At 46.2% G+C, this 27,347-nt stretch overlaps 1 protein-coding gene across 1 annotated transcript; it reads right to left on the reverse strand.

The window, feature by feature from the left end:
- Positions 1 to 826: 826 nt before the first annotated feature.
- On the reverse strand, positions 827 to 24,650 carry gatd3 (glutamine amidotransferase class 1 domain containing 3). Its single transcript, XM_073044754.1, has 7 exons — positions 24,507 to 24,650; positions 22,473 to 22,525; positions 19,947 to 20,057; positions 12,786 to 12,905; positions 7,942 to 8,034; positions 6,380 to 6,536; positions 827 to 1,264 (listed from the first exon to the last, which is right to left on the reverse strand). The coding sequence occupies exons 1-7, from the start codon at positions 24,591 to 24,593 to the stop codon at positions 1,136 to 1,138; spliced, it is 750 nt and encodes a 249-aa protein (XP_072900855.1). The 5' UTR covers positions 24,594 to 24,650; the 3' UTR covers positions 827 to 1,135.
- Between the last annotated feature and the right edge of the window lie 2,697 nt (positions 24,651 to 27,347).

Here is a 27,347-nt window from a genome sequence, read left to right on the forward strand (position 1 = left end):
AGTGGTTGGGGCCCTAGTTTGATACATGAGCCACAGCAGTACAATACAGAGAGCACGCCATTGCCCAAGTAGCAGGCTCCCCCCTCCAGGTAGCTTATGAACCCAAAGGTATGGCAGAGACCAATGCAATTGGCGTTGCTATTTGAACACCACTGTTGGGAGCTTATCCCTCTCTAACTCTTTCCCATTCCCTCTGGCTATGACAACCTCAAGAAACCAAGGGGAATCCAAGGTCTTGCAGATCCCACACACATCCATTAGCCCCCATTTGATCCTCTCTCCCTGCACTCACAGACTGATCTTAGCCCGACCCTGGGAGCAGAGAATGAACCACAGGCTTGTCCGCTGGGGTACTAGCAGAGGCCAGACAGTGATGGCAGCAATGGCAGAATAAAAGATGCTGGAGGAGCAGTGGGTCGAGCAGCATCCGTATGTGGGCAAGAGGAGAATGCTCTGTCGATATTTCAGGTCAAAACCATTCAGCTGAACTGAAAGATGGAGGATGAAAAGAGAGGACAGGGAGCAACTTTTTCCACACACAGGCTGGTGTTATAGGTGGAACAAGTCTGGGAGGTGATGAGTGGATCCGGGTGAGGAGGGTGATAGGCAGATGGAGGGAGGGGAGAGTGGGAATAGTGGCAGAGGCTAGGAGGTGACAGGAATGCTATAGATGGTAGGATCTGATAGAAGTGTGTGTGAGATCCCTCAGCTTGCCAGTAATGTAGGAACCTAGAACACAACCTGACTGTACAGGCAGCAGTGAGTGGCCACACATAACCCGACTGCTCGCTGTCCCCTTACTTGCCCAGTAAGTGCCAACGCGCAATTCACATCACAGCAGTTTAATGAGACATTATTGCATAGCTTTCACACAAGTACATAATCCTTTCAATTACTGAAATCAATACAGCTTAATTAAGGCAAACAGTGGCAGATCACGCGTGTACATGGGAAAACAGGGCAGGGCTTCGCTCTGTAACAGTCAGGAATCACCCCAAGCAGCAATTAGCTACAGTTAATTGCGTGGGAATAGAAACGTGTGCACACTTGGGGCCACAAACACACACACGCACAGATGAACACAAAATCTCTCATGCACACACAAGGACACAGATACACACACCCCACTTCTCCCTCACTTCGCTGTCAGCTTCAGGACTCTCTGCACCATCTCACCAATCCCATCAAAGATCTGATGAAGTTTAGTCTCACACATGAAGGCCGAAGTTGTCACAATCTTGTTCTCCAAATCCACATGAGCTTGGTGAGGACACGTTAAGGAGAATGACACAGTAACATCTCCCACTCAGGGCACTGTAACACATAGGGAGTCCACACACCAGGGGAAACCCCATTTCCAGGAACCAATAGCAGAGAAATACAACCCAGAGAATCTGATACCCAGGGATACCCCATTCCAGGAAACCCTGACACCGAGGATGTCCCAAGGCCTAAGTACCTAATGTCACCACTGAGGAACCAACACTCACAATCATCATTTATTTGAAGAGATGTGCTGGCAATGGAGAGGACCAGAGGTTCACAAACAAGAATAAGAATGTTAATGTGTGACGAGTGTTTGACAGCTCTGGAGTTTAGAAGAATGAGGGGCGGGATCTCATTGAAGCTTATCGAATATTGAAAGGTCCTGAGTATGAAGGGATAAAGGGAACAGGGAGGAGATTGAGGCTGAGTGGAAAATTGGATCAGCCACCATGAAATGGCAGAGCAAACTTGATGGGCCAAATGGCCTAATTCTGCTCCTCTATCTTATGGCCTTAACGTCTTATAGATGGAGTGGATGTGGATGTGGAGAAGATGCCTCCTACAGTGGGGGAGTCAGATAGAGTGGTTTCCATTTAGAGATAAGGAGGAATTTCTTTAGCCAGAAGGTAGTGAACCTGTGGAATTCACTGCCAGACACATGTGGAGGCCAAGTCACTGGGTGCATTTAAAGCAGTGGTGGATAGGTTTGTGATTAGCCACAGCGACAAGGTTTCTTGCAATTCGGTGATCCTTGTTTAAAAGGAAAGCTTTATGGGCACTCAAGCTCATTCTGAATGGTCCATTCAGCAGCAGGAGCAGGCCACAGCGGTGCGGTTTCTCGCAGGTCAGTGACGCATTTTAAAAAGTATAGAAGGGACAAGAGGGGCGGCCACTGTTGGGAGTAGGCCAGTGGTGAAAGCAGGTGTGTCAGGCTTTGGCTCAAAAGAGGCGTTCACCCTGGTAAGTTTCTGTTAAGGTTCCCTTTTCCCCCCCTTACTGTACCTGGTGTAGTAAATGGCTGTTGTGTGTTCTTCATGCCGGATGTTGGAGTCCTGGGAGACCCAAAGTTTCCCAGGGAGCATCTGCGTGAAGTGCATCCGGCTGCAGCTCCTTGAAGACCGTGTTAGGGATCTGGAGCAACAGCTGGATGACCTTCGGCTTGTACGGGAGAGTGAGGAGATCATCGATCAGAGTTACAGGGAAGTAGTCACCCCAAAGTTGCAGGAGGTGAGTAGCTGGGTGACTGTCAGGTGAAATGGAAATGTTAATAGGCAGTTAGAACAGAGCAGCCCTGTGGCCATTCCCCTCAAAAATAAGTATACCCTTTGGATACAGTTGTGTGTGGGGGGGGGGGGGGGAATGACCTCCCAGGGAAATGCCACAGAGACTGTGCTATTAGCACTGAACATGGGTCTGTGGTGCAAGGGAAAAGAGGGAAGTGGTATTGATAGGGGACTCTATAGTCAGGGGAACAGACAGGAGATTCTGTGGACATGAACGGGACACCCAGATGCTATGTTGCCTCCCAGGTGCCAGGGTCAGGGATATCTCAGGTAGCTTCCACAGCATTTTGCAGGGGAAGGGGGATCAGCCAGATGTCTTGATACACATTGGTACCAGTGACATAGGAAGGAAAAGCAATGAGGTCCTGAAAAGAGAATTTAGAGAGCTAGGTAGAAAGCTGAGAAGCAGGACCTCTGGGTAGTAATTTCTGGATTGCTGCCGGTGCCACGAGCCAGTGAGGGTAGAAACAGGATGATCTGGCAGATAAATGTATGGCTGAGAAGCTGGTGTCAGGGGCAGGGCTTCAGGTTCTTGGATCATTGGGATCTCTTCCGGGGTAGATATGACCTGTTCTAAAGTGACAGGTTGCACCTGAACCCGAAGGGAACCAATATTTTCACAGGCAGGTTTGTCAGAGCAGTTGGGGAGGGTTTAAACTAATTTGGCAAGGGTTGGGAATTGGAGTGAAAGGTCTCAGGATAGGGAAGATGGTAAAAAAAAGATAGTATGCAGACTTCAGGAAGGGCCGGCAGGTGACAAGACAAAATTGCTGCCAGCAGGATAAGTATCAATGCATTAGGGAAGCAGAATCAAAAAGGGTAGCAAATACTTTACTCAAAGTGTTGTATCTCAGTGCGAGGAGTATAAGAAAAAAGTTGGATGACCTTGTTGCAATATTACAGATTGTCAGGAATGATGTTGTGGCCATCACTGAATCGTGGCTGAAGGATAGTTGCAGTTGGAAGCTGAATGTCCAATGTTACATGTTGTATCAGAGGGATAGGAAGGTAGGCAGAGGGGGTGGCTTGGCTCTGCTTGTAAAGAATGTCATCAAATCAGTAGAAAGATGTGACATAGGATCGGAAGATTTTGAATCCTTGTGGATTAAGTTAAAAAACTGCTAGGATTAAAGAAGCCTAATGGCAGTTATATTCAAGCTTCCCAACAGTAGCTGGAATGTGGACCACAGATTACAATGGGAAATAAAGAAGGCCTATCAAAAGGGCAACATTATGATAGTCATGGGAGACTTCAACATGCAGGTCAATTGGAAAAATCAGGTTGGTTATAGATCTCAAGAGAGTGAGTCTGTTGAATGCCTAAGAGATGGCTTTTTAGAGCAGTTTGTCGTTGATCAATTATACTGGATTGGGTGTTAGGTAATGAACCGGAGGTGATTAGGGAGCTTAAGGTAAAAGAACCCTCAGGAGGCAGTGATCACAATATGATCCAGTTCAATTTGAAATGTGATAGGGAGAAAGTAAAGTCTGACATAACAGTATTTCAGTAGTATAAGAGAAGAGTTGGCCAAAGTAAATTGGAAGGAGCTGCTGGCAGGACAACAGCACAGCAGCAATGGTGTGAGTTTCTGGGAAAAATGAGGAAGGTGCAGGATAGATGCATTCCAAAACCGAAGAAATACTCAAATGGCAAAATAGTACAACCATGGCTGACAAGGGAAGTCAAAGCTAATGTAAAAGCAAAAAAGAGGGCATAAAAGGCAAAAATTAGTGTGAAGACAGAGAACTAGGAAACTATTAAAAACCTACAGACAGCAACTAAAAGTATCATGAGGAAAAAGATGAAATATTAAAGAAAGCTAGAACACAATATCAAAGTGAATAGTACAAGCTTTTTAAAATGTGAAAAATAAAAGAGCAATGAGAATAGATATAGGACTGCTAGAAAATTAGGCCAGAGAAATAATAATGGGGGACAAGGAAATGGCAGATGAACTAATTAAGTATTTTACATCAGTCTGTATTGTGGAAAACACTGGCTGTGTGCCAGATGCTAAAGGGTGTGAGGGAAGAGAAGTGGGTGCAGTTACTATCACAAGGGAGAAGGTGCTCAAAAAGCTGAAAAACCTAAAAGTACACAAGTCATCCGGACCAGATGAACTGCACCCAAGGGTTTTGAAAGAGGTAACGGTAGAGATTGTGGAGGCATTAGCAATGATCTTTCAAAAATCATTGGACCAGAGCATGGTGCCAGAGGACTGGAGATTTGTAAATGTCACTCCACTCTTTAAGAAAGAGGGAAGGCAGCAGAAAGGAAATTATAGACCAGTTAGCCTGACTTCGGTGGTTGGGAAGATGATGGAGTCAATTGTTAAGGGTCAGGTTATGGAGTACTTGGAGATACTGGACAAGATAGGACAAAGTCAGCATGGTTTCTTTAAGGGAGAATCTTGCCCAACGACCCAGCTGGAATTCTTTGAGGAGATTACACATAGGATAGATAAAGGGGATGCAGTGGATGGTGTATATTTAGACCTCCAGAAGGTCTTTGATAAGGTGCCACACATGAGGTTGCTTATCAAGTTAAGAGCCCGTAGTATTACAGGAAAATGACTAAGTTGGTTAGAGCATTGGTGGATTGGTAGGAGGCAGTGAGTGGGAATAAAAGGATCCTTTTCTGGTTGGCTGCCAGTGACTAGTGGTGCTCCACAGGGGTCAGTGTTGGGACTGCTTCTTTTTATGCTGTATATCAATGCTTTGGATGATGAAATAGATGACTTTGTTACCAAGTTTGCAGATAGTACAAAGATTGTGCAGGGGCAGATGCTGTTGAGGAAACAGGTAGGATGCAGAAGGACCTAGACATTAGTAGAATGGGCAAAAGAGTGGCAAATGAAATACAATGTTGGAAAATGCATGGTCATGCACTTTGATAGTACAAATATATGTGTAGCCTATTTTCTAAACGGGGAGAAAACTCAAAAATCTGAGCTGCAAAAGGACTTAGGAGTCCTTGTGCATAACAACCTAAAGGTTAACTTGCAGATGAGTGAGAGGAGTTGAAGACAAATGCAATGTTAGCATTTGTTTCAAGAGATCTAGAATACAAGAGCAGGGATGTGATACTGAGGCTTTATAAGGCACTGGTGAGGCCTCACCTTGAGTATTGTGAACAGTTCTGGGCACCTCATCTAAAAAAAAGAACTGCTGGCATTGGAGAGGTTAAGAGGAGGTTCACAAGGATGTTTCCAGAAATGAAAGGGTTATCACACTGGAATTTAGAAGGATGAGGGGGGATTTCATTGAAACCTTTCAAAATGTTGAAAGGCCTAGACAGAGTAGATGTGGAAAGGATGTTTCCCATGGTGGGGGAGTCTAGGACAAGACGGCACAGCCTCAGGATAGAGGGGCATCCATTTAAAACAGAGATCCAGTAAAATTTCTTTAGCCAGAGGGTGGTAAATCTATGGAATTTATTACCACAGATAGCTGTGAGTGCCAGGTTGTTGGGTGTATCTAAGGCAGAGATTGATTTTCTTGACTGGCCACAGAATCAAAGGTTACAGGCAGAAGACCAGGAGTAAGAGTGAGGAAGGGCAAAAACAGATCAGCCATGATTGAATGGTGGAGCAGACTCGATGGGCCAAATGGCCTAATTCTGTTCTTATGTCTTATGGTTATGGGGAGAAGGCAGGAGAATGGGGTTGAGAGGGATAATAAATCAACCATGATGGAATTGTGGAGCAGACTTGATGGGCTGAATGGTCTAATTCTGATTCTGTGCCTCATAGCCATCCAGCACCCAATTTTCATCGTGCAGCCCATCACCCACAACCATTTCTATGCAGAGTGACCGGTCTAAAGGATATATCCACTTCAGTAACTCGGTGCTTGGCGCCCATGGCCTTGATGGCAGCTGCCGTTCCTGCGTACGGCCACCTCCCACCTTCGTCCTCCTCATGGCCAACTGTAACCTCTACCCCAGGTAACACCTTGGCAGCCAGCACTGGGGCAATGCAACACAACCTGAGACAAAATCAGTCTGGTTAAACATCGGGGCGAGGCAACACAAGGGTGATATCGATGTACATCAGGAGAGTTCTGTGTGTCAATGAATCGGGGAGAGGCGACACGAGGGTGATATCGATGTACATCAGGAGAGTTCTGTGTGTCAATGATCGGGGGAGTGGTGATACGAGGGTGATATCGATGTACATCAGGAGAGTTCTCATTATCAATGAATCGGGGAGAGGTGACACGAGGGTGATATCGATGTACATCAGGAGAGTTCTGTGTGTCAATGAATCGGGGAGAGGTAATACGAGGGTGATATCGATTAACATCTGGAGAGTTCTGGGTATCAATGAATCAGAATCTGGTTTATCATCACTGATATGAAGTCAATGGCCACTTTACCTCCTGTACCTAATAAAGTGGCCACAGCGTGTATGTTGATGGCCCTTTGCTGCCGTCAGCCATCCACTCAAGGTTTGGTAAGTTGTGTATTCGGCGATGCTCTTCTGCACACCACTGCTATAACGTATTGTTTTTGAGTTACTGTCATCTTCTTTTCAGCTTGGACCAGTCTGGACCATTCTCTGTAAACTCTAGAGACTATTATGCGTGAAAGTCCCAGGAGATCAAAAGTTTCTGAGATACTCGAACTATTCTATCTGGTACCAACAATCATTCCACGGTCAAATTCATGTAGATCAAATTTCTTCCCCATTCTGATGTTTTATGCATAAAGTTGCTGCAACACGATTGGCTGATTAGATATTTGCATTAACAAGCATGTGTACAGGTGTTAGTGTGTTGTTCTGTGGCAGCAGTACAATACATAAGCGACTGTAAGTTACAGTAAGAAACAAAAAAGAGTAAATAAGCAGTGCAAAAAGTGACCAAAATAGTGAGATACAGTACTGTACAAAAGTCTTAGGCACATCTATATAGCTAGAGCACCTAAGACTTGTACAGTACTGTAGTAATTGCATTGTACTGCTACTGCAAAAAAAATTCTTAACATATGTGAGTGATGATAAACCTGATCCTGATACAGGTCTCTATTGTGGACTGAGAGTGTGAAGGGGACAGGGAGAGGGGAATCATGGTTGGGAAAAGGGGAAGGGGGAGGTGAGAGAGCAGGAAGCACCAGAGAGACATTCTGTAATGATCAATAAACTACTTCCTGCAGTGTTCATGGACCATTAGAAATCTGATGGTGGAGTGGAAGCAGCTGTTCCTAAAATGTTCACTGTGTGCCATCAGAGAGGGATCACAGTAAATAATTAAGGGTGGTCTGAGACAATGGATCTGTAGTGCAACAGCCATGATCTCAGTGAATGGGACAGTGGAAATGAGAATCACTTCCACTTCTCTAACAAAGTTCATCTCGCTCCCTCGTCATTATACAGTAACCCAGCACACTAACCCAATGGGTTTCTGTGCCTTGTGAAACTCGGTCAGAACTCTGTGGACATCTGGAATCACTTGGCAGTCCTTCCCGTCTGTGGCAAATGTCGAGCTGTGGGGACGACAGACAGACGCTGTTAAACCAAAGGTCAGAGTGACAGACCCTCATATCCTACTGCTCATTGTTTTTACAAAACTACAAAAGTTTAAAAAAGGACCCAGTGCTTTCCCCCCGTATATGACAAACTCTTCTCAGGCTTCCAGCCAGGTACAGGTATCAATTCTAACTGACATTTCAATGACAAACTCTGCCACTTTCATGTACCTGTACCTGGATGGAAGCCCAAGAAGAGTTTATTCGTGCTAAAGTTTATTTACATAGAAAATACACAGAGTACAAACATTAAGTATTTACAAAACAGTGAATAAATTCAAATTAAAATATGATTACTACTATAAAACAGGCAATTCCCTGGGGGAACCACTGCTCCTGTATATCCCCCACTTTTCCCAGTGTGACCACATGCTCCCTCTCCCAGGACAGCTGGGCACGAACATATCCTTGGAAGAGGAGCAGGCAGTTGGCCCTGACAGATCCCTCAACTTTCCACCGTCTAGACCTGTGAATGGCCATCTTGGCCAGGCCCAGGAGCAAGCCCACCAGGAGACCCTCCCCCTTCCATACTGGGTGCCGGTATATAAAGAGCGCAGGGCTGAAGAGCAACCAGAACCTGAGCAACAGCCCCTTCAGATACTCAAACAGGGGCTGCAACCTCTCACACTCCAGATACACCGACTCCTCCCGGTCACAGAATGGACAGGTGGACCGGGTGTCAGTGAAACTGCTTAAAAACCTGTTGAACACTACTGCCCGATGCCACATCTTCCACCCCAGATCCCCAATGTACAGGGGAAGGACCCCACATGAAGAGATTTCCTCTGGGGCCTACTCTGTCGCCAGACGAAGGAAAGGAAAGGAAAGGAAAGGCATGCAGAAGCAGCCTGTACAAGAAATACTTTGGAGGGTCATTGAAGGACAACGTGAGCATTCCTGCAGGACAGCTCACCACACCATATGTGACTGGGCCATGCTGACCTCCACACCCTTGCTACCCTCCCCAGGATCAGTGCAAGGAGAGTCCTCTCACTCCTCAGCCGCTGGGACACCCTCTCTCTGAATAGCTACATAGGGTGGCAATCCAGGGTTGCTCCAGTTCTCCTCGTGCACCAGGGCCAGACGCTCAACAGAGAACTTGGCCTCGAATGAGGCAACAAACTAGAAAACTAATCCCACTGGTGACCCTCCACCCACAGACGGCCCCTGTTCTACAGGGCTTTGCCACTCCCCAGAGAACACGTACACTGAGTGTACAGTCTCAACTGAAGGCGTCTGCCTCCCCACAGTGGCACTGCTCACCAGTCCGGAGGACAGATGTTCAGGAGATGCCGGAGGACGCCCTGTATAACAGGGCCATCCTCCAGCTCTGGGAGGAGAAACTCTAAACATACAGCCTTTACCAGGGATAACTTTACCTCCTCATGTGGCACCTGATCCCCAGTCTCAGGGGACACATCTCTCCACCACCTCAGGCTGCAGATATGCTGAGGCATGTTGACCTCCAATACAGAGTCGTCCCCGTCTCTGGGTCTGATTTAACAGTAACCATCCTCTCCTTCTCTGAAAGAGAAGCATTCAAACATTTCTTCTTCTTAGCCTCCCACCTGTCACCTAAACACAACCCGAACCATCATTCGCACTGCACCATTAAGATATAGGAGCAGAATTAGGCCATTCAGCACACTGAGTCTGCTCTGCCATTCCATCATGGCTGTTCCTGGATCTCATTCAGTCCCATACACCTGCCTTCCTGCCAAATCTTTTGATGCCAACTGATCAGGAAATGATTAACTTCTGCTTTAAATATACCCACTGACTTGGGCTTCACCTCAGTCTGTGTCAGAGCATTCCACAGATTACTACTCTCTGGTTAAAACAATCCCTCCTTACCTCTGTTCTAAAGGGTCGCCCCTCAATCTTGAGACTGTGCCCTCTAGTTCTAGATACCCCCACCAGAGGAAACATCCTCTCCACATCCACCCTATCTAGTCATTTGAACATTTGGTAGGTTTCAATAAGATCCTCCCCCATGCTTCTAAATTCCAGTGAGTACAGGCCCGAAGCTGACAAACGCTCCTCATAGGTTAACCCCTTTGTTCCCGGAATCATCCTTGTGAACCTCCTCTGGACCCTCTCCAATGACAACACACCCTGTCTGAGATATGGGGCCCAAAGCTGTTGACAACATTCCAAGTGCAGCCTGACTAGTGTCTTATAAAAGCTCAGCATTATCTCCTTGCTTTTATATTCTATTCCCCTTGAAATGAATGCCAACATTGCATTTGCCTTCTTTATCACAGACTCAACCTGTAAATTAACCTGCTGGGAGACTTGCACAAGGACTCACTCCTAAGTCCCTCTGCACCTCTGGTGTTTGAACCTTCTCCCCATTTAGATAATAGTCTGCACTATTGTTCCTTTTACCAAAATGCATTACCGTACATTTCCCAACACTGTATTCCATCTGCCACTTTTTTTGCCCATTCTTCCATTTTGTTTAAGTCCTGCTGCAAACACATTGCTTCCTCAGCACTACCTACCCCTCCACCCATTTTCACATCATCCACAAACTTTGCCACAAAGCCATCAACTCCTTTACCAAATCACTGACAGACAATGTGAAAAGTTGTGGTCCCAATACTGACCCCCGAGAAACACCACTAGACACTGGCTGCCAACCAGAAAAGGCCCACTCTCTGCATCCTGCCTGTCAGCCATTCCTCTATCTTTACAGTATCTTTCCTGTAATGCCATGAGATCTTATCTTGTTAAGCAGCCTCATGTGTGGCACCTTATCAAATGCTTTCTGAAAATCCAAGTAAATGACATCCACTACCTCTCCTTTGTCACCCTGCTTGTAACTTCCTCGAAAAGCTCTAACAGATTTGACAGGCTAGATTTTCCTTCACAGAAACCATGCCAACTTTGACTTATTTTATCCTTAGTCTCCAAGTACCTCAAAACCTCATCATTAATAATAGACTCCAACACCTTCCCAACCACTGAGGTTAGGCTAACTGGCCTCTAATTTCCCTTCTTTTGCCTTCCTCCCTTCTTAAAGAGTGAGAGTGACATTTGCATCTTCCAGTCCTCCGGGACCTTGCCAGAATCAAGTGATTCTTGAAAAATCATGATCAATGCATCTGTTATCTCTTCAGCAACCTCTCTCAGGACTCTGGGATGTAATCCACCTGGTCCAGGTGACTTATCCAGTTATTTTGGATACATCAGGACCAGTAAATTTTGGACCAATTAAGCAGTTGCCCTATTAGCCAAAGTTTCATGAAATAGTTAAAAAGATAGGAACATAGAAAACCTACAGCACAATACAGGCCTTTCGGACCACAAAGCTGTGCCAAACATGTCCCTACCTTAGAACTACCTAGGCTTACCCATAGCCTTCTATTTTCCTAAGCTCCATGTATTCATCCAGGAGTCTCTTAAAAGACCCTATCGTATTTGTTTCTACCACTGTCGTTGGCAGCCCATTCCACGCACTCACCGAGTAAAAAAATATACCACTGACATCTCCTCTGTACCTACTCCCCAGCCAGCACCTTAAAACTACGCCCTCTCGTGCTAACCATTTCAGCCCTGGGAAACAGCCTCTGACTGTCCACACCATCAACGCCTCTCATTATCTTGTACAGCTCTATCAGGTCACCTCTCATCCTCCACCGCTCCAAGGATATTTAGAAAAAAGATAAACTACCACTTAATTGCATAATAAATTATGTATTTCAATGAAATACAGAACAAATTAGAACACAATCAAGCATTTAGTGCAGGTAATGGACTGCCTTCATACAATGCTTTCTACATTTGTATCCTCCAAATCATTTTCATTGTACATTCAAGATGATTGTTGATACCTTCAAATTCTTCATAGTTCCTAACATGCTGAAGTAGTGAAAATATTTCATTTTCACTCCCAGCCAAGCCTGAATGCCTGAAACCACAGTGAACTGTCTACTTGTATCTCACCAACACTGCTTTTTGTACACAACTCATGCAACAGATGCTACTTAAAAACTGTTTGCTCTAATCACAGTGTAGTGTCTAAAAGACACACAAGTGCATGCGGTTGACATAGTTCGAAACTGTTCAGAACAGTCTGCAGCCCCAAATAAACAAATAAACTCCAGCAGTTTTCTCAATTCATTTTTGTTCTTTAAGAGTTAACTGATTAACCAGAATCCACTGTATCACTATCTACTACCCACTCGAGCCTCTTCGGGCCCCACTAATCCCTTAAATCCCCCAATGTGCCATACGACAATAAGATAGAGGAGCAGAATCTGGCCATTTGACCCACTGACTCTGCTCCGCCATTCCATCATCACAGATTTATCATCTCTGCCCCTTTTCTCCCCACTCTCTGACACCTGCTAGTCTATCTCCTATTCATGCTAGTATCTTTCCTGTAATACCATAGAGACCACAGGCTCCTCCAGAGACATTCTGGCATGGATGTAACCCCGGAAGAGGGGCAGGCAGTCAGAGTCCTCAACTACCTGCTGCCTGGAGCTGTGAATGACCCTCATCCCTCTGCACTGCATGACCAAAGGTCAGGAGGCTGCGGCTGAAGCACAAACAGGCCAGTGACAAAGCTGCAGACCACGGTGATCCCAGCAGGCTGGCAAGTGAATAAACTGTGTGTGATACAGACACAGGGTGGGAGCGTGTGTGTACTTCTCTCACCCCTGACAATCTCCACAACACCGAGAATCAGCTTCATCACTCACAGGTTCTTGGCTGCCCCAAATCCACCGGGGAAGATGACAGCATCGTGATCCTCGGCTTGGAGATGGACCAGATCCAGAACCTGACCACGGGCAATTCTTGCCGACTCCACCAGAACGTTCCTGACAAAAGGAATCAGGAAATGAAAAGCACAGTCTGAGCACATATACACACACCTCTCAACACATATACACACAAACACACACAAAGTGCCTTTAGAAAATAGTCACACCCTCTCAGATATTTTCATGTTTTATTGCTTTAGAACTTTGAATTACAGTCAATTTAATTTGGCTTTTTTGACACTGATCAACAAAAGGACTCCTTCATGTCAATGTGAAAACAGATCTCTACAAAGTAATCTAAATTAATTACAAATATAAAACACTAAATAACTGATTGCATTAGTATTCACCCCCTTTAATATGACACACTAAATCATCAATGGTGCAGCCAATTGGTTTTAGTAGTCAGAAAATTAGTTAAATAGATATGTTTTTGGAGACCTGTGTTCAGCCAAGGTGTTTCAAATAATCGAAGTAAAAACACACCTGTATCTGGAAGATACAACTCCTGGTGAGTCAGTATCCTAAACTGAACCATGAAGACAAAAGAACACTCCAAGCAACTCCGCAAAAAAGGTTATTGAAAAGCACAAGTCGGGAGATGGATACAAGAAAATTCCCAAGTCAATGAATTCCCCTTGGAGTACAGTTAAGTCAATCATTAAGAAATGGAAAGAATATGATGCAGCTTTAAATCTGCCTAGACCAGGCCATCCTCAAAAACTAGTGATCATGCAAGAAGGGGACTAGTGAGGGAGGCCACCAGGAGACCGATGACAGCTCTGGAGGAGTTACTAGCTTCAGTGGCTGAGGTGGGAGAGACTGCACATACAACAACTGTTGCCCTGGTGCTTCACCAATTGCAGCTTTTTGGGGAAGAGGCAAACAGAAAACCTCTGGCACAGAGTCTGGCCCTGTGGCTCAGAAGGGTAAGGAAGGGAAGAGGAAGGCAGTAGTGATAAGGGACTCTATAGTTAGGGGTTCAGACAGGTGATTCTGTGGATGCAGGAAAGAAGCACGGATGGTAGTTTGTCTCCCAGGTGCCAGGGTCCTGATGTGTTTCTGATCACATCCAAGATATCCTGAAGCGGGAGGGAGAACAGCCAGAGGTCATGGTACACATTGGTACCAACGACATAGGTAGGAAAAGGGAGCCTGAAACCAGACTACAGGCAGTTAGGAAGGAAGTTGAGATACAGGACCTCAAAGATAGTAATCTCGGGATTACTGCCCGTGTCACGTGACAGTGAGTATAGGAATAGAATGAGGTGGAGGATAAATGCGTGGCTGAGGGATTGGAGCAGGGGGCAGGGATTCAGATTTCTGGATCACTGGGACCTCTTTTGGGGCTGGTGTGACCTGTACAAAAAGGCCGGGTTGCACTTGAATCCCAGGGGAACCAATATCCTGGTGGGGAGGTTTGCTAAGGCTAATGGGGAGAGTTTAAACTAGAATTGCTGGGGGGTGGGAACCGAACTGAAGAGACAGAGGAAGGGGTGGTTAGCTCACAAATAGAGAAAGCAGTGTGAGAGGGAGAATAGGCAGGTGATAAAGAAGGGATGTGCTCGGACCGATGGTTTGAGATGTGTGTATTTTAATGCAAGAAGCATCATGAAGAAAGCAGATGAGCTGAGAGCGTGGATCAGTACTTGGAGCTATGATGTTGTGACCATTACAGAGACTTGGATGGCTCAGGGGCAGAAATGGTTACTTCAAGTGCCGGGTATAGATAATTCAGAAAGGGAAGCTAAAGAGGTGGGGATGTGGTTCTGCTGATCAGAGATAGTGTCACGGCTGCAGAAAAAGAGGAAGTCATAGAGGTATTGTCTATTGAGGCTCTGTGGGTGGAAGTTAGAAACAGGAAGAGGTCAATAATTCTACTGGGTATTGTTTATAGACCATCCAATAGCAACAGAGACATCGAGGAGCAAATAGGGAGACAGATTCTGGAAAGGTGTAATAATAACAAGGACGGAGATTTTAATTTCACAAATATTAACTGGTATGCCCCTAGAGCGAGGGGTTTAAATGGGGTGGAGCTTGTTAGGTATGATCAGGAACCTTTGATTTTTATATATAAATAAAGCCTACAAGAGGAGAGGCTGTACTTGATCTGGTATTGGGAAATGAACCTGGTCAGGTGTCAGGTCTCTCAGAGGGAGAGCATTTTGGAGACAGTGATCACAATTCTATCTCCTTTACTATAGCATTGGAGAGAGACAGAACCAGACAAGTTAGGAAAGCATTTAATTGGAGTAAAGGGATATATGAAGCTATCAGCAGGGACTTGGAAGCATAAATTGGGAACAGATAATCTCACGGAAATGTACGACAGAAATGTGGCGAATGTTTAAGGGATATTTGCGTTGCGTTCTGTATAGGTACATTCCAATAAGACAGGGAAGGGATGGCGGGCTACAGGAACTGTGGTGTACAAAGGCTGTTGAAAATCTAGTCAAGAAGAAAAACTTACAAAAAGTTCCAAAAACTGGATAATGATAGAGATCCTGAAGATTATAAGGCTAACAGGAAGAAGCTTAAGAATGAAATTAGGAGAGCCAGAAGGGGCCATGAGAAGGCCTTGGCGAGCAGGATTAAGGAAAACCCCCAAGACATTCTACATGTATGTGAAGAGCGAGAGGATAAGATGTGAGAGAATAGGACCAATCAAGTGTGACAGTGGAAAAGTGTGTATGGAACCAGAGGAGATAGCAGACATACTTAATGAATACTTTGCTTCAGTATTCACTACGGAAAAGGATCTTGGCGATTGTAGGGATGACTTACAGCAAATTGAAAAGCTTGATCATATAGACATTTGGAAGAGGATGTGCTGGAGCTTTTGGAAAGCATCAAGTTGGATAAGTCTCTGGGACTGGACGAGATAACCTCAGGCTACTGTGGAAGGCAAGGGAGGAGATTGCTGAGCCCCGGCAATGTTCTTTGTATCAGCAATGGGTACGGGAGAGGTTCCAGAGGATTGGAGGGCTGCAGATATTGTTCCCTTACTCAAGAATGGGAGTAGAGATAGCCCAGGAAATTATAGACCAGTGAGTCTTACTTCAATGGTTGGTAAATTGATGGAAAAGATCCTGAGAGGCAGGGTTTATGAACATTTGGAGAAGCATAATATGATTAGGAAGTCAGCATGGCTTTGTCAAAGGCAGGTCATGCCTTACGAGCCTGATTGAATTTTTTAAGCACGTGACTATACACATTGATGAAGGAAGAGCCGTAGATGTAGTGAATATGGATTTCAGCAAGGCATTTGATAAGGTACCCCATGCAAGGCTTATTGAGAAAGTAAGGAGGCATAGGATCCAAGGGGACATTGCTTTGTGGATCCAGAACTGGCTTGCCCACAGAAGGCAAAGAGTGGTTGTAGACGGGTCATAATCTGCATGGAGGTCAGTGAACAGTGGTGTGCCTCAGGGATCTGTTCTGGGACCCCTTCTCTTCATGATTTTTATAAATGACCTAGATGAGGAAGTGAAGGGATGAGTTAGTAAATTTGCTGATTACACAAAGGTTGGGGGTGTTGTGGATAGTGTGGAGGGCTGTCAGAGGTTACAGCAGGACACTGATAGGATGCAAAACTGTGCTGAGGAGTGGCAGATGGAGTTCAACCCAGATAAGTGTGAAGTGGTTCATTTTGGTAGGTCAAATATGATGGCAGAATATAGTATTTATGGTAAGATTCTTGGCAGTGTGGAGGATCAGAGGGATCTTGGGGTCCGAGTCCATAGTTTAGGAGCTGAGAGGTAATGCTGCAGCTATATAGGACCCTGGTCAGACCCCATTTGGAGTACTGTGCTCAGTTCCGATCACCTCACTACAGGAAGGATGTGGTAACTATAGAAAGGATGTTGCCTGGATTGGGGAGCATGCCTTATGAGAATAGGTTGAGTGAACTTGGCCTTTTCTCCTTGGAGCGACGGAGGATCAGAGGTGACCTGATAGAGGTGTATAAGATGATGTGTAGATAGTCAGAGGCTTTTTCTCAGGGCTGAAATGGCTAACACGAGAGGGCACAACTTTAAGGTGCTTAGAAGTCGGTACAGAGGAGATGTCAGGGTAAGTTTTTCATGCGGAGTGGTGAGTGCGTGGAATGGGCTGCCAATGACGGTGGTGGGGACAGATACAACAGGGGCTTTCAAGAGTCCTCTGGTTAGGTATATGGAGCTTAGAAAAATAGAGGTCCATGGGTAACCTTTGGTAATTTCTATGTAAATACATGTTCAGCACAGCATTGTGGCCGAAGCACCTGTAGTGTGCTGTAGGTTTTCTGTTTCTATGAAAAAAACTCACATGAAATCTCAGCTGGAGTTTGCCCGAAGGCATGTGGGAGACTCTGAAGTCAGCTGGAAGAATGTCTCATGGTTTAATGAAACCAAAGTTGAGCATTTTGACCATCACACTAAACACTATGTTTGGCACAAGCCAAATACCACACGTCACCAACAACACGTCAACCCTACCGTGAAGCATTGTGGTGACTGCATCACGCTGTGGGATGTTTCACTGCAACAGGCCCTGAAAGGCTTGTGAAGGCAGAGGGTAAAACGAATGCAGCAAAATACAGGGAAATGCTGATGCAGTCTGCAAGAGAACTGCAACTTGGGAGATTTGTTCTCCAGCAAGACAATGACCTCAAGCAGAAAGCCTAAGCTACACAGGAATGGCTTGTAATTTTAAAAAAATTGGATAGGTATATGGACAGGAAAGGAATGGAGGGTTATGGGCTGAGTGCAGGTCGGTGGGACTAGGTGAGTGTAAACATTTGGCACGGACTAGAAGGGCTGAGATGGCCTGTTTCCGTGCTGTAGCTGTTATATGGTTAAAAACACCAGAGTTAATGTCCTGGAGTGGCCATGTCAGAGTCCAGACCTCAATCCAATTCAGAATATGTGGCTGGACTTGAAAAGGGTTGTTCACTCATAATCCCCATGCAATCTGACACAGTTTGAGCAGTTTTGTAAAGACGAATGGGGGGAAATTGCAGTGTCCTGATGTGCAAAGCTGATAGAGACCTATCCACACAGACTCAAAGCTGTAATTGCTGCCAAAGGTGCATCTACTAAATACTAACTTGAAGGGTGTGAATACTTATGCAATCAATTATTTTGTGCTTTATATTTGTAATTAATTTAGTTCACTTTGTAGAGATCTGTTTTCACTTTGACACGAGAGTCATTTTCTGTTGATCAGTGTAAAAAAAAACAAATTACATCTACTGCAATTCAATGTTGTAAACCAATAGAACATGAAAACTTCCAAGGGGCTGAATACTTTTCATAGGCTCTGTACATACAGTGGTGCTAGAAGGTTTGTGAACCCTGTAGAAATTTCTCCATTTCTGCATAAATATTTATTGTGGAAAATGATCTAACATTACATGTATTTGTTGGAAAAAGTATGTGAACCTCTGGAGTAATGCCTTCTGGAGCCATCCAATCAATGAGATGATATTGGAGGTGTGGGTTGTAGAGATGCCCTGCCTTATAAAAAAGACACACAAAGTCAGGTTACTGACAGAACCTGCTCTTCTCAAGAAAGTTCCCTTTATGTGCAGTTGTTCAATCAAAACAACTTCAGAGTACTTTAGAAGAAGAATCATAGAGATGCATGAAGCTGGAAAAGGCTACAAAAGCATTTCTAAAGACCTGAGTATTCATCAGTCCACAGAAATTGTACACAAATGGAGGAAACTCTCCATGTGTTGCTACTCTCACTAGGAGTGGACATCCTGCAAATATCACACCAAGAGCACAACGTGCAATGCAGGAGGTGGTGAAAAAGAACAAGGGTAACACCAAAACATCTGCAGAGATCTCTAGAACACGGTAAGGTCTCTGTTCATGTGTCCACTACAAGAAAAGCACTGAACAAGAATGGTGTTCATGGAAGGACATCATGAACTGCTCTCCAAAAAAACATTGCTGCATGTCTCAAGTTTGCTAAAGGCCACCTGGATGTTCGACAACACTTCTGGGACAATATGCTGTAGACAGATGAAACAAATGTTGAAACTTTTTGGCAGAAATGTGCACTGCTATGTTTGGAGGAGAAAGAGCACTGCATGCCAACACCAAAACCCCATCCCAACTGTGAAGCATGGTGGAAGGAGAATCATAGATTGGGGCTGATTTGCTGCCTCAGGGCCTGGACAGCTGGCAATTGTTGAAGGAACAATGAATTCAAAATTGTATGAAGCCATTTCACAGGAGAGTGTCAGGGTAGCAGTCCACCTAAAGCTTAATAGAAGTTGGATAATGTAACAAGAGAATGATGCAAAAGACAAGAGTAAAGCAACAATAGAGTGGTTTAAAAAGAAAAAAAAATTGTGTTCTGGAATGGCCGAGTCAAAGTCCTGACCTTAATCCTGCAGAAATGTTGTGGAAGGACCTGAAGCAAGTAGTTCATGCAAGGAAGCCCACTGATTTCCTAGAGTTGAAACAATTCTGTAAGGAGGGGTGGCCTAATATTCTTTGAAGCCAATGTGCAGGACTGATCAACAGTTACTGGAAACATTTGATTGAAGTTATTGATGTACAAGGGGGTCACACCAGTTACTAAAAGCTAAAGTTCATATACTTTTTCCAAAAATAAAAATGCAATATTGGGTATTTTTTCTTAATAAATAAATGAACAAGTATATATTTTGTGTTATTTAATTAATTGGGTTCTCTTTATTTTTACGACGTGAGGATTTGTTCACATTTTAGATCATATTTATGCAGAAACAGTACATGCTATATACACACACACACTTACCCTCACTGGGGGGAAAAAATCACACACACAAACACAGTCCCAATCTCTCTGTATACAAGTAACACAGCACCCCATGAATCAATTAACTGAAGCTGTTCTGCTCTTCCCAGTTACATGTACCCTACTCCCCCCACACCCCCCCCCCCAGTTAGAAGGACCAGACCCACACACAGTTCCAGACAATGCAGCTGAGATACAGGAGTTTGTTTCTGTAACATAGACGATACAAGTTTGAATCTCAGATTCGCCATGATAGCTCTGAGACTGCACTTATGAAAAAGCAGCACGAGTGGGGTATCAGGTCACGGTGTAAAGGGCACTCACCGGCTCTCTGCAGCTGCTTCCCCCTTTACATGGTCAATGACGTGCATCTGCGACACGTTCGGGGCGTAAACCTGGAAGTCCGCACCTCCTCGACTCAGGTGGACGAGGATCCTATGTCAAGGTAAAACAGCTCAGGTCAGAGAGCAGCTCAGACAACAGAGAGAGCAGAGACCCACATTCCAAAGACAAGTCCCTCTACACTGTCCCATCACACACTCCCAGGGCAGGGACAGTCAGATACAGAGTGAAGCTCCCTCTACACTGTCCCATCACACACTCCCAGGGCAGGGACAGTTAGATACAGAGTGAAACTCCCTCTACACTATCGCATCACACACTCCCAGGGCAGGGACAGTCAGATACAGAGTGAAGCTCCCTCTACACCAGGGGTGTCAAACTCATTTTAGGTCACGGGCCGGATTGAGCAAAATGCAGCTTCATGCGGGCCGGATCAGTCGGACGCGTGCGAACGCAGCTTTCGTTGCCTCCGTTTTTTCAGCCTGCTCTCATGTGTCTCAGTCTCTGCTATAACTACAAAGTGTTTCACTTTACAAATTCCGTTTCTTATGAAGAAGACTGCCGAGCAAGACTGCCAAATAAATACTAAAACCCCTGAAAACCTGGTACCTGAATAAACTCAGCATTAGCCATATCATACGCAATAGGCGCTTCGATTACTGGGGCCAGCTTTAATAGTAATTAGATATTATCTCGCAGGCCAAAGATAATTCCACCGCGGGCCGGATTTGGCCCGCGGGCCTTGAGTTTGACAGATATGCTCTACACTGTCCCATCACACACTCCCAGGGCAGGGACAATTAGATACAGAATGAAGCTCCCTCTACACTGTCCCATCACACACTCCCAGGGCAGGGACAGTCAGATACAGAGTGAAGCTCCCTCTACACTGTCCCATCACAAACTCCCAGGGCAGGGACAGTTAGATACAGAGTGAAGCTCCCTCTACACTGTCCCATCACACACTCCCAGGGCAGGGACAGTTAGATACAGAGTGAAGCTCCCTCTACACTGACCCATCACACACTCCCAGGGCAGGGACAGTTAGATACTGTGTGAAGCTCCCTCTACACTGTCCCATCACACACTCCCAGGACAGGGACAGTCAGATACAGAGTGAAGCTCCCTCTACACTGTCCCATCACACACTCCCAGGGCAGGGACAGTCAGATACAGAGTGAAGCTCCCTCTACACTGTCCCATCACAAACTCCCAGGGCAGGGACAGTTAGATACAGAGTGAAGCTCCCTCTACACTGTCCCATCACACACTCCCAGGGCAGGGACAGTTAGATACAGAATGAAGCTCCCTCTACACTGTCCCATCACACACTCCCAGGGCAGGGACAGTCAGATACAGAGTGAAGCTCCCTCTACACTGTCCCATCACAAACTCCCAGGGCAGGGACAGTTAGATACAGAGTGAAGCTCCCTCTACACTGTCCCATCACACACTCCCAGGGCAGGGACAGTTAGATACAGAGTGAAGCTCCCTCTACACTGACCCATCACACACTCCCAGGGCAGGGACAGTTAGATACTGTGTGAAGCTCCCTCTACACTGTCCCATCACACACTCCCAGGACAGGGACAGTCAGATACAGAGTGAAGCTCCCTCTACACTGTCCCATCACACACTCCCAGGGCAGGGACAGTCAGATACAGAGTGAAGCTCCCTCTACACTGTCCCATCACAAACTCCCAGGGCAGGGACAGTTAGATACAGAGTGAAGCTCCCTCTACACTGTCCCATCACACACTCCCAGGGCAGGGACAGTTAGATACAGAGTGAAGCTCCCTCTACACTGACCCATCACACACTCCCAGGGCAGGGACAGTTAGATACTGTGTGAAGCTCCCTCTACACTGTCCCATCACACACTCCCAGGACAGGGACAGTCAGATACAGAGTGAAGCTCCCTCTACACTGTCCCATCACACACTCCCAGGGCAGGGACAGTCAGATACAGAGTGAAGCTCCCTCTACACTGTCCCATCACAAACTCCCAGGGCAGGGACAGTTAGATACAGAGTGAAGCTCCCTCTACACTGTCCCATCACACACTCCCAGGGCAGGGACAGTTAGATACAGAGTGAAGCTCCCTCTACACTGACCCATCACACACTCCCAGGGCAGGGACAGTTAGATACTGTGTGAAGCTCCCTCTACACTGTCCCATCACACACTCCCAGGACAGGGACAGTCAGATACAGAGTGAAGCTCCCTCTACACTGTCCCATCACACACTCCCAGGACAGGGACAGTCAGATACAGAGTGAAGCTCCCTCTCCACTGTCCCATCACAAACTCCCAGGGCAGGGACAGTTAGATACAGAGTGAAGCTCCCTCTACACTGTCCCATCACACACTCTCAGGACAGGGACAGTTAGATACAGAGTGAAGCTCCGTCTACACTGTTCCATCACACAGGATCACCACAGATTAAACAATTCAACAATTTCACAGCAACAAAATAAGTTTTGGGCACAAAATGAAAGAGATTCTTACGCTGAGGCCTCATGGATCTCGGTGCCATCAAACACTCCACAGCCTGACAGCACCTGCAGGAACACAACAGCATCAGATACACCAAATGTTTAACACCAGAGGACATGCTCTGAATGTGAGAGGTGGGGGGGGGGGGGTCAGTTCTAAGGAGACGTTTTTATAAACGGAGTGCCTAGCCTCAGGTGGTATTAGAATCAGATATAATAGAGGACTGCAAGCCGGTCTTGGTTAGGCACCTGAGGAAGGTTATGGGTATAGTGTATTCGGAAGTGATTACCGTAGTTTAGTCGGTCATTTTACTTGTAATGCATTTTGGCGCAATACTCCAGCCTAAGGGTACTGTTCTCTTAACCAACTCCACTCGAGTGATCACACTAATACTACCTGCCCAAGTCAAGAATGAGATTCTCCCAGTGGGTTATTCCCTTCGAAGATCAGACTCGACTTGAGTGATCACAGGGGCAGCCACCCAACAGTCCTTTGCAGTTCAGGGTCAGGGTCCAGTGGCATGCAATGCAAGAAGACTGGAGAATTTCTCCATCCTCACTGCCATTGTGATGTGTCATGATCTTCTGGCAGCTCCACTGCTGAGGTCTCAGTTGGATCCGCTCTTTGTCTGGAGCCTCTCTCTTGATCTTAACGCCAGTGGTGACCCTACCAGGCGCTAAACTCCAAACGGCATTGCTCTTGGGATCACAGAAACTCGCATACCTCTCCACCATGACCAGGTAACCATCCTCGGAGAAGCAGCTGTTTAATTCATTTTCATAGATGCTGCCTGACCTGCTGAATTCCTCCAGCATTTTGCAAGTAATGAGCCAACTGAATTCAGGAACTAAAGATGTATCCATCACTAGCATAAGAGGCCTAGACCCTTCATCAGGACTGCAAATAAAGGGGGAAGAAGACATGAGTTTTTCTCAAAACATCAACTACCAATTCCTCTCCATAGATGCTGCCTGACTTGCTGAGGTCCTCCAGCATTGTATGTGTTTCTCTCTGGATTTCCAGCATCTGCAGAATCTCTTTGGTGTTTATGATCTATCATCAAAGATCCTCACCACCCAGACCATGTCTTTTCTCGCTGTTGCCATCAGGTAGAAGTCAAGTCACTTTTATTGTCATTTCGACCATAACTGCTGGTACAGTACATAGTAAAAATGAGACAACGTTTTTCAGGACCATGGTGTTACATGACACAGTACAAAAACGAGACTGAACTATGTAAAAAAAAACAGAGAAAGCTACACTAGACTACAGACCTACACAGGACTGCATAAAGTGCACAAAAACAGTGCAGGCATTACAATAAATAATAAACAGGACAATAGGGCAAGGTGTCAGTCCAAGCTTCGGGTATTGAGGAGTCTGATAGCTTGGGGGAAGAAACTGTTACATAGTCTGGCTGAGAGCCCGAATGCTTCGGAGAAGGTACAGGAGCCTTAGGATTCGCACCACCATGGTTAAGAACAGTTATTACCCCTCAACCGTCAGGTTCTTGAACAAAAGGGGTAACTACATTCATTCTATTTCCGGTACTCCCACAACCGATTATCTCACTTTAAGGACTCTTTATCTGGTTACTTCATGCTCTCGTTATTTATTGCTATTTATTTATATTTACATTGGCAGTTTGTTGTTTTCTGCGCTCTCGCTCTTTCATTGATCCTGTTTACAGTTACTGTCCTATAGATTTAGAAACATAGAAAACCTGCAGCACAATACAGGTCCTTCGGCCCACAAAGCTGTGAAATCCATACATCTACTGCTCTTCCTTCATCAATATGTTTAGTCACATACTCAAAAAATTCAATCTACAGAAGAAGAATGCCTTGGTTGTCCCGTGGTGACATGTATGCACTCTGATAATAAACTTTACTTTGAACTTTCTTTCCTACCCCAGGTCGGAGTTCAGCAGTCAGCCCTTCCGCCCCCAGTCGGACGCTCCGGTCAAACCACCACCAGGGCCCTCGGCCTATCTGCCCGCGCAACACCCCGGGACTCGGACAGTCCCCTTCCTCCCCAAACACTCACCACAGCCACCCTGGCCCCGGACGACCTGTGGGCGGTCGAGTGAAACCGACACAGGCGAAGCTGGAGGGCAAGCGTCCTCAGCAACATGGCGACGCGCGGGGCAATGTGGGTGTTTGGGTGGGACGCGGGGCAGGTTGGGTGTGAGGGCGGCCTCGGCAACATGATGGGCGCGGGGCAGGCTGGGTGTGAGGGCGGCCTCGGCAACATGATGGGCGCGGGGCAGGCTGAGTGTGAGGGCGGCCTCGGCAACATGATGGGCGCGGGGCAGGCTGAGTGTGAGGGCGAGGTGGGTAGATGGTTAAAGTTGCTGTCCCGTGTTCTGGTCCAGGCTACAGCGACAAGGTCAGGGCTGAGAGCCCCAGGGTGACCGGTCTTGGTTCGCACTGATCCTGGAGTGAGTCCACTGCTCAGACGGTGACTTGTCCGCCCCCGATTTTCTCCCATAACCCTTATTAGCCTGGTGTACTGTCCCCATCTTCCCCCAGTAACCATTCACCAATGACCTCCTCTCCCAGCTTATCGGATTTTTTTCCATAAAAACCACGACTTATGGTAGTGACAGAAGATCTGATTCTGTCTTTCCCTCCGCTTTCAGTCCTAATTCTATCAATTTCTCGGGGTTGTTGCAATTCCTGTCTTTATTCCATCGTTTACCCACCACAGACAGTTACAAACAACTCACACGAAATGCTGGAGGAACTCAGCAGGCCAGGCAGCATCTCTGGAAACGAGTGCAGTCGACGTTTCGGGCCGAGACCTGACCTGATGAGTTCTTCCAACATTGTGTGTGTGTTGCTCGGATTTCCAGTATCTGCAGTTTCTCTTGTTTGTGACAGTTACAAGTACCTTCCTTTGTCCAGGTGATTGACTGCACTGTGAATTAACGTGGTCAGACCTAATTTTTCATTTTAGACTGCGCTGAATATATCTTCTCCCACACGGAGGAGCTGCTGAAGAGGAAAAGCCGTGAAAGGTGAGAAAATAGCAGGAGAGGACCATTCAGTTCCCGGCTGGAAATAAGACCATAACTGACCCAATCAGAGCCTCTTCAACATCTTCCCAAAACCTGGTCAGCCAACACTCTAACTATATCTAATGATCCGGTCTCCACAGCTGTCCGAGGTAGAAAATCCCAGAGACTGACGAGATGTTGGAAATCCAGAGCAACACACAAACTGCTGGAGGAACTCAACAGTAAATATGGAAAGAAAAGTTCAGGAAAGAAGCTTGGGGGGATGGGAAGAAGAAACTGGGAGGGGAGGGCTGAAGTAAAGACCTGGGAAGTTGATTGGTAACAGAGAAAAAGACCTGGAAGAAGGGGAAATATGACAGGAGAGGAAGGCCATGGAAGAAAAGGAAGAGGTGGGGCACAAGAGGGAGGTGATGGGCAGGTGAAACAGGAACAGATAAGGTAGTAAGGTGAGACAGGGAAACCAGATTGAGGAATAACGGTGGTGGTGGGGGAGCATTACTAGTAGTTCCAGAAATCAATGTTCATGCCATCAGGTTGGAGGCTACCCAGATGGAATAAAAGGTGTTGTTCCTTAGTGTGGCCTCATCGCGACAGTAGAGGCGGCTGTGGATTGACATGTCGGATTGTGAATGGGAAGTGGAATTAAAACGGGTGGGCACAGGGAGATGCTGCATTAGGTGCTCGGCGAAGCGGTCTCCTAATCTGCATCGTGTCTCACCAGTACACTGAGAGCACCGGACACAGTAGATGACACTAACAGACTCACCGGTGAAGTATCACCTCACCTGGAAGCACTGTTTAGGGCCCTGAATGGTAGTGAGCAAGGATGTGTAGCACTTGTTCCGCTTGCAGGGGAAGTGCAGGAGGGAGATCGGTTGGGAGAGACGAATGGATAAGGGAGTCGCTTAGGGAGCGATCCCTGCGGAAAACAGAAAGTGGGGGAGGGAATGATGTCCTTGGTAGTGGGATCCCGTTGAAGGTGGCAGAAGTTACAGAGAATTGTGCGCGGGACGCGAAGGCAGGAGGGTGGTAGAGGAGGACAAGAGGAACCTATCCCTGGTATTGCGGCAGAGGATGGGGTAAGGGCAAATCAGGATCACCGGCATGTGACGTAAAATGTGTTAACTTAGCAGTAGCAGTTCAATACAAGACATAATCTAGTAGAGAGAGAAAATGAAACATAATAATAAAGTAAATCAATTATGTATATTGAATAGATTTTTAAAATGTGCAAAAATAGAAATACTGTACTTTTAAAAAGTGAGGTAGTGTCCAAAGCTTCAATGTCCATTTTGGAATTGGATGGCAGAGGGGAAGAAGCTGTTCCTGAATTGCTGAGTGTGTGTCTTCAGGCTTCTGTATCTCCTACCTGATGGCAACAGTGAGGAAAGAGCATGTCTGGGTGCTGGAGGTCCTTAATAACGGATGCTGCCTTTCTGAGACACCGCTCCCTAAAGATGTCCTGGGTACTTTGTAGGCTAGTGCCCAAGATGGAGGTGATGAGATTTACAACCTTCTGCAGCTTCTTTCGGTCCTGTGCAGTAGCCCCTTCACACCAGATGGGAAGAAATGTCCATGTTGCTCAGTTTTAAATAACCAGCCCTTGGAACCTCTACCCCCTCATTCAAGATTCTGACCCCAACACTAAACACAAACCCTGCCCCCACACATATCCCTAATCTTACACATCCGAACCCTAATCTCACACACCCTAACCCTAAGCATCCAGACACTAAACACATCCACTGTCCTTACACACCATGACCCTAGACACACCCAGAAGACATCCCCTGACCCTAATCTCACACACCCTAACCCTAAGCATCCGGACACTAAACACATCCACTGTCCTTACACACCATGACCCT

The sequence above is a fragment of the Hemitrygon akajei genome, chromosome 5, assembly GCF_048418815.1.
Source record: "Hemitrygon akajei chromosome 5, sHemAka1.3, whole genome shotgun sequence".
NCBI classification, from domain to species: Eukaryota; Metazoa; Chordata; class Chondrichthyes; order Myliobatiformes; family Dasyatidae; genus Hemitrygon; species Hemitrygon akajei.